Source organism: Peromyscus californicus, unplaced genomic scaffold (genome assembly GCF_007827085.1).
Source record: "Peromyscus californicus insignis strain IS unplaced genomic scaffold, ASM782708v3 Scaffold_12__1_contigs__length_115047231, whole genome shotgun sequence".
NCBI classification, from domain to species: Eukaryota; Metazoa; Chordata; class Mammalia; order Rodentia; family Cricetidae; genus Peromyscus; species Peromyscus californicus.
This window is the reverse complement of record NW_026294413.1, coordinates 69,194,896-69,205,761: the sequence shown is the minus strand read 5'-3', so window position 1 is coordinate 69,205,761 and position 10,866 is coordinate 69,194,896. Positions and strand designations below refer to the sequence as shown.

Below are 10,866 nucleotides of genomic sequence, written 5' to 3'. Positions count from 1 at the left end.
TCGGAAAGAACAGTGTGAGGAAAGAAAGGGAGTCTCACTTTTTTTTTGATAGGTGGTAGGATTTATGATTCTGCTACACTAGCCCAGTAGAAGGTAAGGAAAGGCCAGAGACAGGGAGAATCTTGAACTCATGTACCAGGAAAGCAGCCATCAGGACGACAAATATCTTCTGGGAATCTCAAAAGGACTAGGCACACAAGTAACACTCAAGACAGTACATAATAGGTCCATTTCCTGCTTTACAAGGTTTGTGGTACACCGTCAGCTTTGTTAGTCCAGGGTTCCAAGAACGAGGCACCTCCTATTTGGGTGTAAAAGGAGGTGTAGCTCAGTCCAGGTCTATCCAGCCTTGGGGACTAGAGAAAAGTACCAGCTTATCCTCAAGTGCTGTAGCAGCTCAGTAAAGAACCAGAAGATGCTGGGTGGGGGCGGCGGGGGCAGCAGCACTTGACTTCAATCCCAGCACTCAGGAGACAGAGGCAGGTTAGATCCTTTTGAGTTCAAGGCCAGCCTAGTCTACAGAGCGAGTTCCAGGACAGCCAGGGCTACACAGAAAAAGCCTGCCTCAAAAAAACAAAACAAAAAACAAACAAAAAAAAAAAAAAAAACCTAGAAGATCCTGTTCTTCCATATACAATGGGCTCCATATCATTCTATATAGAACGAGCCATGGTACCTCTTACAGAGAAAGCTCAGGAAACAGGATGTCCTGTTCCAAGCTCTCATTTACCTAATTGGTAATACCAGGAATCCTAGAGAGGAAGCCTAGCAAAGACTACCTAGCAGTTGTCCTAAGTGGGGAACCTTTCTCAAGGAACATCAAAGAATTTACATGGTCAAGGATAATGGAGGGGGAGGGGAGGGGGAGGGGGAGGGGGCCACCAGATGGTATGGAGGGTTGGCCAGAGCCAGGAGAGAACCGCACTGTAGGCAAAGCAGGCATTAAAGCAGGTTCCCAGGTTCTCTAGCAGACAGATGGGCTAGTGCCCTGATGACCCTGCAGAGCTGGAATGCTGGCACAGGTGACAGCGAGATAAAGGTCTGGGGCCCTTGGAGGACAGGAAGGCCCAGCATAATGAAGAACAATGGTCCTTCCCTATAACAGATGATATATAGCAAAGTTTTTAATTTTGTTCTCCAAGGAAGAAAAAATACATACCACCATGGTTACACACACAGACTGTGGGAACTTCCTGGGTTCACAATCCTGCACTCCTGAACAAATTACTGAGCCTAGGCTTATTTCTAAAACAGGGATAATAATGCTCAAGTCACAGTGCTATTTTAAACATGCATGTAAAACACATTTAGCACACAAAAGTTAAATGGGAGCTGTTACTATTGTTAATATGACGTAACAGTAACACACACACACACACACACACACATTAGGAATGATGTCATAACAACTGAACCTAGACTAGAGAGTGCACGGTTCACTGGTGTCCAGACAGCGCCTCCCTTTACTTTGCTGAATCTGAAGGTGATCCACAGGATGCATCAAACTGTCTTCTGCACCAGGTAAGATGATGCTCGGATGTTCATTTGTTTGGGGAATGCCTGGAGGGGCAAAGGAGCAAGCCCCAAACTGAATTCTGAATGTATGTGTGGGTACCTGTCAGAGAAGAGGTGGAGTGAGAAGGTGTTCTTTTGAGAAACTGGCTATGGGAAGGGATGGGGGAGGTCCTTGTTCAACTGTAACATTAGGAACATCCTTTCCCCTATAAAGAACTGTCAAAGGGGTGCTGGAGAGATGGCTCAGCGGTTAAGAGCACTGGTTGTTCTTCCAGAGGTCCTGAGTTCAATTCCTAGCATCCACAACCATCCGTAATGAGATCTGGTGCCCTCTTCTGGCATGCAAGCATGCATGTAGGCAGAACACTGTATACATAATAAATAAATTAAAAAAAAAAAAAGAACTGTCAAGGAGGCATCTGTAGATGGTGGATCAACTATGGCCTTCAAGAAAAGGAGCTATAATCCCCATCCCCTCTCAAGGGAAAGGGGATGTCCCACAGAGACCAGCAAGGATGCAGGGAGGAAATAAAGGCAAATCAATGCCCTACCTGTTCAAAAAAACAGGTGAGGGGGCTGGAGAGATGACTCAGAGGTCCAGAGCTCTAGCCAGGGGTCCTGAGTTCAATTCCCAGCAACCACGTGGTGGCTCACAACCATCTGCAATGAGATCTGGTGCCCTCTTATGGCTTGCAAACATGCATGCCGGCAGAACACTGTATACATAATAAATAAATCTTTAAAAAGAAACAAGTGAGGGAAGGGAGAAAGACAAGGAAAGGAGAAACAACCAGCAAAAACGTAGCGCCTCCCTAGGAAGGACATGAGGTGCGAATGTGGATGGGTATTACATTAGACTCCAGGTTTTCCATTTCAACGGCCCAGGATAGGGATCAAACTATCACCTTCTGGTGCCATTCTTGTTTTCCATTTCTTTTTTTTTTTTTTTTTTTTTTTGGTTTTTCGAGACAGGGTTTCTCTGTGTAGCTTTGCGCCTTTTCCTGGAACTCGCTTTGGAGACCAGGCTGGCCTCGAACTCACAGAGATCCGCCTGGCTCTGCCTCCCGAGTGCTGGGATTAAAGGCGTGCGCCACCACCGCCCGGCTTGTTTTCCATTTCTTATACCCATAACCTCCAGGGTTCTAACACTGTTTCATTCTGGGGTTCCCATGCATCACTTTCCCTAACAACAATACTCTTCTCCGTTTTCTCAGGGGACCCAGACTGGAAGTCTGTGGAGGTAAAAACAAGTACCAGATGGCACAGGATGAGCTATGGCTTGGAAGCTGTGGAATGCACTGTGGCTACGGGCTGGTTATGCTTCCTGTGTCCTGGATCATCTGTGCGCCCCTCCCAAAACAAACAAACAAACAAACAAAACGAGAGGAACTACCTCACCCCCAACCACAGGCTCACTGGGCTAGGTAAGCCTTGTTTCCTCTTTTAATTTTCTGAGACAGTCTCAGGTAGCCCGAGATAGCCTGGTAGTCAATCCTATTACCTGGCTGGCCTCAAACACAAACAGCCACTACCCCTGGCTTGCTGTGTGGGCTTTCACCGTGGCACTAGGTTGGAGAAAAGTTTCTAACCTATACTGTGCCACGAACAGATCATAAAACACCAAAAGGTAGCCCTAAGGGCACAGTGGCTCATACCAATAACCCCAGCACAGCAGAGGCTACAGGAGGGCTGAGAGCCAGAGCCAGCCTAGGCTACAGACCTTTTCCAAAAAAAAAAAGGTAGCCTTAGGGAGCCACCTAACTCAAATCCAGTTTCTCACAGAGGAAACAGGAGCCCCCCCCCCCAAAAAAAAAACCCTGCTCAATCATACAGACACTCGGTGGTTTCCTCTTTTTCAGAGGCGCAAAGAATCAATCAGGAGTGATTTTCATGGTTCACTGTCCCTTGACAAACAGTCCATAAAGTGCTTCAAGGTTTTAAGAAGGCACCCAGAAAAGTAAGGCTGGCATTCATCTTTCTGGAAGCCTGACTATGCAAACCCCTTCGATGCCCCATTATTTGGCTATTATAAGGGCAGGCCCGGAGCTAGTTTTGCCACCATCTATATTCCTAACGAGGCTTGTCCGGTGGCTGACAGACTCTCTCCCACTGTGCCTTGAAGACTGAAGCCACAAACGGCTGAGAGTCAAGGGAATCCTGTCATACTGCCAGGGCCCAGGGGCCAATGGTCAAATTCCTGGGGTTAAGCAAGGCAATTTCGGCTCAGATAAAGCTAGGATGGGAAGGACATGGGGACCTGAGGTGGTAAGGCCAGTAAGAGGGAAGCAATCCGAATGACTTCACTGGGCTGGACTTCAGACATCAAGGTTGCTCAATCCATAAATAATGCTTCCTAGCCCAAGGAGGCCTAACTTTCCAGAGCCTGGGACTCCTTTCTCGAATTCCTTGAGTTCCTTCCACTTACACCCAGCTGATGTTCTCCACCCTAAAGTCTCTGAGCCTCGCAGATGGTTTCCAGCCACCTCTGCTTGACTCTCGGGGACGGCTCTCCACCCATCTGCCAATCGTGGTTCCCGGGTTCCTGATGCCACAGCCTCCCCCCACGCCTGGGTGCCTCTGTTTGTTTTTTTTTTGTTTTGGTTTTGTTTTGTTTTTGTTTTTTCCCTGCTGTGGCCGGCAGGAGCCCAGTCTCAAATAAAATGGATCCAGCCCTGGGGCTCGGCGACTCCGGCACCACCCGGGTGCTCGGGCCCAAGCAGCGCGTAGTCACGGCCGCCGTTGTTGTCCCAGAACTCGCGGCCGGTCACACGGTAGCGGAGGGCGAAAAGCAGCGCGCCGCCGACCGGAGGCGCCGGCAGGCGGAAGGAGAAGCGGTCAGCCCGCGGTGGGGCCGGGGCCGGGCCGGCGTAGGCGGCGGGCGACTCCCGCAGGCTGCGCCAGCCGTCCGCACTCCAGCGCACGCTCACGCGCTTCTCGTAGGCCAGGTCCAGCACGCGCGCGCTCCCGGCCACGCCCAGAGGGCCGGCGTCGGCGCGCTCCAGGCAGATGCGCTGCGCCTGCAGCCGGGCGGCGAAGCCGGGCTCGCGGGCGGGCTCCAGGGCGGCGCGCGCCTCCTAGGGAGAGAGGGCAGGGAGGCAGGTCAGGCAGGGTAGGACTTGGAGAGCTCAGGCCGAGGTCCCGGGGGACCGGAGACGGGGCACAGCGGGGCGCCTACCTGGAGGCCGCGGGTGCGCGGCGGGCACGGCGCGAAGTGGCGCAGGGCGTCCCTCTGCAGTTGCACCTGCACGTGGCGGGGCACCCGGGGCGGTTCCCCCGGGCGGAAGCGGCGGACCACGGCCAGCTCCAGCCCCAGCGCATCGGCGAAACGCACTCTCTTGCGGGTGTCAGGGCTGCGGCTGCGGGCTGGCCGTGCCCCGCCGCCACCTGCGGGCGCGGAGCGGGCCCTACGCCCCCGACCCGGAACGTGAGCCCGGGAGCGGGCACCGGGCCGGGTCCCGCCCTCCCCCGGCTCCTCCTCCGGCTCCTCCTCGAGGCTGGGCCGCTGGCTGCGGTAGTAGGCGCGCTCGGTCAGTGCTGCTATAAAGCTCAGGTTGCGAGGGATGTCGGTGCGCGGAGGCCGCTCGCAGGACATGGCACCCGTGCGCCCCAGCGGGGTCAGCGCGCAGTGCCCGGCGCGTCCTCGCTCTCCCGCCTGCTCTGCGTCCGCGCATAAGGTGTAGGGCTGCTTCGGCAGCTGCTGGCCGTGGACTTTCCTTGCTGTCACCCCGCGTACTTGGCCTGGCCGGTTTCCTTGACCACCTTTCCCTCCCTTTGGCGGTCAGCCCCAGTGTCTTAGACCATCCGGCCTGCCTGCTTCCAGCTGTCTGCTCTGAGCGTGCGCTCAACGGCGCTCACTCTTCGGTTCTGCGGGCCTCGCTGACCCGGCCCCCGCCCACAGCCCTCTGACAGGTGCCTCGGTATCTGTCTTCACTGCTGCACCAGGGAGCGGGACCGACTCCACCCTTGGGTCCCAAATGAGTTACTCCAGTATGAGAAGGGTTAAAGCGGGGAGGAAAGAGTAGTCTTTCGTTTTCTTGCACGGCAAAGTTCAAAATGCCGAGGGATTAACTCTCCCCAGAGCTCCGTGTTTTCTTAAACCCAGGCTACAGGTTTGGAATAGGGGTGATGATGGGTGCAGAGAAAGGAAGGTCACGAATCCTAGGTAGAGTCTTTCAGGTAGAAAACGCCAAAGGATGAGCGATAGACACAGGATTGGCTATTTTCCAGTTTCATTTTTGAAAAATATACTAGTGACAATTTTACAATGGTATGTAACATGTTTCTAACTTCTCTACTGATGTGTTTTTTCAAAGATTTGTTTCATTTTTAAAATTATGTGTATGGTATCAGGGTTTATGTGTACAGGAGGGCAGGTGCGCACAGGGGCCGGAAGGGGACATCAGATACGGTGGAGCTGGAGTTACAGGTAGATGGGAGCCGCTAGAACTGGGTGCTGAGAATCCACTAGGGTCCTCTGGAAGAGTGGCATGTGTTCTTAACTGCTGAGCCATCTCTCCGGCTCTCTACAGAGGTTTCTAGTACAAACCATAGGCATTGTTACAGTATTTACAGTAATGGTTACAAATACTACAGATGAGAAAATTGAGAGAGGAAGGGAAAGGATCTTTGCCCAGTGTCACATAGTTACTAATTGTAGGGTTAGGATAAGACCTCGGCAGCTAAACTCTAGTGTGCACTCTCTTAATCATTTAGTTGTTATACAGCATTAAAACAGCTAATGAGCCGGGCGGTGGTGGCGCACGCCTTTAATCCCAGCACTCGGGAGGCAGAGCCAGGCGGATCTCTGTGAGTTCGAGGCCAGCCTGGTCTACAGAGTGAGATCCAGGAAAGGCGCAAAGCTACACAGAGAAACCCTGTCTCGAAAAACCAAAAAAAAAAAAAACAGCTAATGATAATACTAGTATTTTCATTAAATAATAATGTTAATATCTAATAAAAAAGTGGAAGTTATGGGGCTAGAAAAATGGCTCAGCGCAAAGAGCATGCCCTGCTCCGGGGATCTGATGCCCTCTTCTGGCCTCCAAGGGCACCTGCACTCACAGAAGCACAGCCCCTACATAAACATAATATATAATTATGTATAAGCACATAATTAAAATTTTTTAAATAAGGTGGGCAGTGGTGGTGCACGCCTTTAATCCCAGCACTCGGGAGGCAGAGGCAGGTGGATCTCTGTGAGTTCGAGGCCAGCCTGGTCTACAGAGTGAGATCCAGGACAGGCTCCAAAGCTACACAGAGAAACCCTGTCTTGAAAAACAAACAAACAAAAAAAATTTAAATAAAATGGGCTGGGCATGGTGATGCACACCTTTAATCCCAGCGCTGGGGAGGTGGAGACAGGAGAATCTCTGTGAGTTAGAGGCCAGCCTGGTCTACAAAATGAGTTCCAGGACAGGCAGGGCTGTTACACAGAGAAACCATGTCTCAAAAAACAAAAACAAAAAAAGAAGAAAGAAAGAACCATAAGTAAATAATAAATAATAAAATGAGACAAGGAATGGTGATGCATATGCACACCTTTGATCCCAGCACTCAGGAAGCAGAGGCAAGTAGATCTCTGTGAGTTCAAGGCCAGCCTGGTCTACAGAGTGAGTTCTAGGGCAGCCAGAGCTATATAATAAGACCTGCCTCAAAAACAGATAAATTAAATAAGTAAATAAATATTGGGCCATGGCTGGTGGTGCGTGCTTTTAATCTCAGCACTCAGAAGGCAGAGGCAGGTGAATTCAAAGCCAGTGTAGTCCACATAGTGAGTTCAAGACAGCCATGACTATGTAGAGAGACCCTGTCTCCAGAAAAAAAAAAAAGAAGAAAATATTAGGGTAAAAAAATGAAATCTCTAAATTCATTTCCTTACTTGTGGTGCTGGGGTTTGAACCCAGGGCCTCGTGTATGCTGGGTATATACTCTACCACTGAGCTCATGAAGTCTCTAGATTGACAGCAGGATGGTTCAACAAAACAAAACACAAGTGACTCCATTGGAAATAAACAGACATATGCCATCTTACACAGTACATCTCTGGGTGGGTTCTCACAGCAGCAGCAACCATAGCAATACCAGCTAGGACTCATTTTAAAAACCATACTGAGTTTTTGTTTCTTATTTCACACATAAAATGCATGGACAGACTCTGTGACTTAAGGTGTAGAGTAATTGTCCGCTCATTAATGTTACAGTCAGGCAGTTTAAAGGGATCCTCCGCAGTCTGGTGGGACAGCATGTCACTGACGTAAAACCAAGGAGGTTCCTGGATAGTTACGGTCTGGAGTTTTTGGCAAAGGCTCTGCTGTCTCGTTTACAGCTCGCACTGTCATGCTTTGGCTTTGCAGTGTGGGGCTGGGAAGGTTCCTGAGGGACACGACATTGGACTAGATGTAAACTGCTGTTTGACAACTCCGTTCTGAGTGCTCACACTGACACTGAACCTTTGTTCCAAGTCAGTCTTTAGTTCTTGAACAACAACTGCAATAATCTTTAAACGTCTGTCTGGAACTGCTCAGAGACTGGCCAGAGGTGTCAAAATTGATTCATTTAGTCAATATTGACTGTTGATGTATTTAAACATGAAGACACAAATCTGAATAAACCACAGCCCTGGCTGTCAAAGAGCTTAAAAATAAAAGGTCAGACAGAAATATATTAGGGTCTCTTAAGGTCAGTAATAAAAACATATTCAGTGTGGGGTGTACTCCTGTAATCCCTGCATTAATCAAGAGGTTCAGGTAGAGGGTTCATCAGGGTCATCTTCATCTACACAGTGAGTTCAAGGCCAGCCTGAACTACACGAGACCCCATTGCAGATCACAACCCCAAAGTATATTTTTTTCAGGTAAATGTCTTAGAATAAACCATATTGCAAATGAAAGCCTTAAATTAGATCTGTCTCTAAAAATCAATGGGGGTGTGTGTGTCTTGCTGGTGGCATCTAGAATGATTGATCAGTCCAAGAACAAAGAAGGATTTAACTATGAAAGAGTGGACTATGTATGTTCAGGGTCAGAGAACTGAAAAAGAACTCAGAATTGCCATGGATTCTAACTATAAGAACAACACTGACTGCCAAAGGGGAGAAGAGGTCATCTTGAGACAATACACTGTCAAAGTCCAAACTTACGGCTCAGACTGATTTAAATTTAAGTCTTAGCTTCTCTCCTTAGTGTCTAGATTTGGGCAAATGACAACCTTTCCAGGCCTCGGTTTCCTTTTTCATGGAATAAAGATGAAGTAACCTAAGGAATGATGTGAGAACAAAAATTATACATGTAAAGAAAGTACGGTGGCTCACCTGCAATGTCACTAATCCAGAAAGCTGGCATAGATAGAGATTGTGGGTTCAAGGTCAGACTCACCTACTAAGCACACACACACACACACACACACACACACACACATGAATTTCCACAATGTGTTGTTACTATCATCACCGTGGCTTCTCTGGTGAGCACACAAAGACTGTCTGAAAAATCTGTGATGGGAATGGACAGCCCAAATGATCCAATGTTTCAGAGCACCTCTGTTGCAGTTTCCTCTGAGTTCTGCATCCAGAACAGCCTTAAGGCTGCTGGCTGAGATGGTCCAGCCTCATAGACTACTCCAACCAAGACTTAACCATTATCTTAAATTTTCTCAGGGTCCCCCAAAGGTTACCAGCACCCCCAATCAATAGGAAGTAGTCTAGAGAACTACACCCACATTCCCAAAAGATGCATTATTATTGTTTAAGGGGGGTTGGTTACAAGTTGTTATTGGTAATGGTCAGGAAAAAAGCTAAAGGAAGGAGATTAGATTCAGGGACGTTGTTCTGAAAAGAAAAAGGGAGATATAGAAATGATAAGGATAAATGGTGGCACATGCCTTTAATCCCAGCACTCAGGAGGCAGAGCCAGGAGGATCCCTGTGAGTCCAAGGCCAGCCTGGACAGTGAGATCTAGGACAGGCACCAAAACTACCAGAGAAACCCTGTCTCAGAAAAAAAAAGAAATATAGATTAATAGTCATTCATAATAGCAAACTTACAGTCATGTTAGTTAGGTTTTCAAGGTCATATAGAGATGTATTTCAGATAGATAGGCAATCTTTGAACCCTCCAAAGACCTACAGAATTATGGCATTTAAAAAGGTTTAATAACTTAGACTTTTCTAGACAGTGAGACACATCTGCTCCTGGCAGCAACAATTACTTCAAAGAGGATGATGGACATTGAAGAAACTCCATATGGAGTTTGTTTTCTTTATGACAAAAGCTAGCCATGTGGACAAAGAAACTGCCCTTGCCTCAACTGCTGGCAGTTACTGTCCAAACTGGACCAGCAGGATGCAAAAAACAGGTGATTGCTGAACTTTGCCAAGACAAGGTAGAACAGTCCTTCACAATTCCCTGCTTCACAGGAAAGTCTGTCAGATATGCTAGGCCTGTAGGTCAAAGATGGATGTCCCAATGTTGCAGAGAAACTTTGGGTGACTGTCTAGGCAGCTTGATGTCCCTGTCATTAGGTGACATTTCATCCTTCTGGAGTCTTTGATGGAGTAAATAGTTTTTGGTTTTTTGGTGTTTTGTTTTGAGACAGGGTTTCTCTGTGTAGCTTTGGAGCCTGTCCAGGAACTCACTCTGTAAACCAGGCTGGCCTTGAACTCACAGAGATCTGCCTGCCTCTGCCTTTTGAGTGTTGGGATTAAAGGTGTGCACCACTGCCCGGCTTGAAGACTAGATAGTTATAGTTTTCTTTAGTTATGATAAAAGATAAGTTAGGTACAAAACTTTGAACTCACAAAGATAAGATATGTAATAGAACATTTTCTCTAATTTTGCCAAATACAAATAGACTGGATGTTGTAACTGTAATTTTTATTTGATAACTGTTTTTGTTGTATATAATCTTACTATTTTAAAGTTAAAACCTTCCTTTTTAATTAGACAAAAAAGGGGGAATGCTGTGGAATAATCCTCTTGTACACCGTAAAGATTTGTCATTCGAACTGGTTTAATAAAATGCTGATTGGCCAGTATCCAGGCAGAAATTATAGGAGGGGTGACCAAACTAAGAATGATGGGAAGAGTGGAGCCAGGAGTCGCCAGCAGATGCAGAGGGAGCAAGATGAGAATGCCATACTGAGAAAAGGTACCAAGCCACATGGCTAAGCATAGATAAGAATTATAGGTTAATTTAAGTGTATGAGTTAGCTAGTAACAAGCCTGAGCTATTGGCCAATCATTTATATATTGAAGTCCCCACCAGTACCTGCCTGGTGGAGATTTCTTCCCAGAGTCTGGGAGAAGATGCTACAAGGAGCTGGCATCTATTCTGTGGCTCGCAGCATTTGTAATTC

General features: G+C 48.0%; 1 protein-coding gene across 1 annotated transcript; it reads right to left on the bottom strand.

The window, feature by feature from the left end:
- Positions 1-1,106: 1,106 nt before the first annotated feature.
- Ppp1r3e (protein phosphatase 1 regulatory subunit 3E) lies at positions 1,107-6,257 on the bottom strand. Its single transcript, XM_052733229.1, has 2 exons — positions 4,691-6,257; positions 1,107-4,589 (listed from the first exon to the last, which is right to left on the bottom strand). The coding sequence occupies exons 1-2, from the start codon at positions 5,105-5,107 to the stop codon at positions 4,167-4,169; spliced, it is 840 nt and encodes a 279-aa protein (XP_052589189.1). The 5' UTR covers positions 5,108-6,257; the 3' UTR covers positions 1,107-4,166.
- Positions 6,258-10,866: the final 4,609 nt, after the last annotated feature.

Bases quoted from the DNA above. Each gene is read 5' to 3' on its own strand.
- Ppp1r3e (XM_052733229.1), bottom strand. From the start codon at position 5,107: ATGTCCTGCGAGCGGCCTCCGCGCACCGACATCCCTCGCAACCTGAGC. The intron at 4,590-4,690 runs GTAGGCGCCCCG...CTCTCTCCCTAG, and splicing joins CGCGCACCCGCGGCCTCCAG to GAGGCGCGCGCCGCCCTGGA.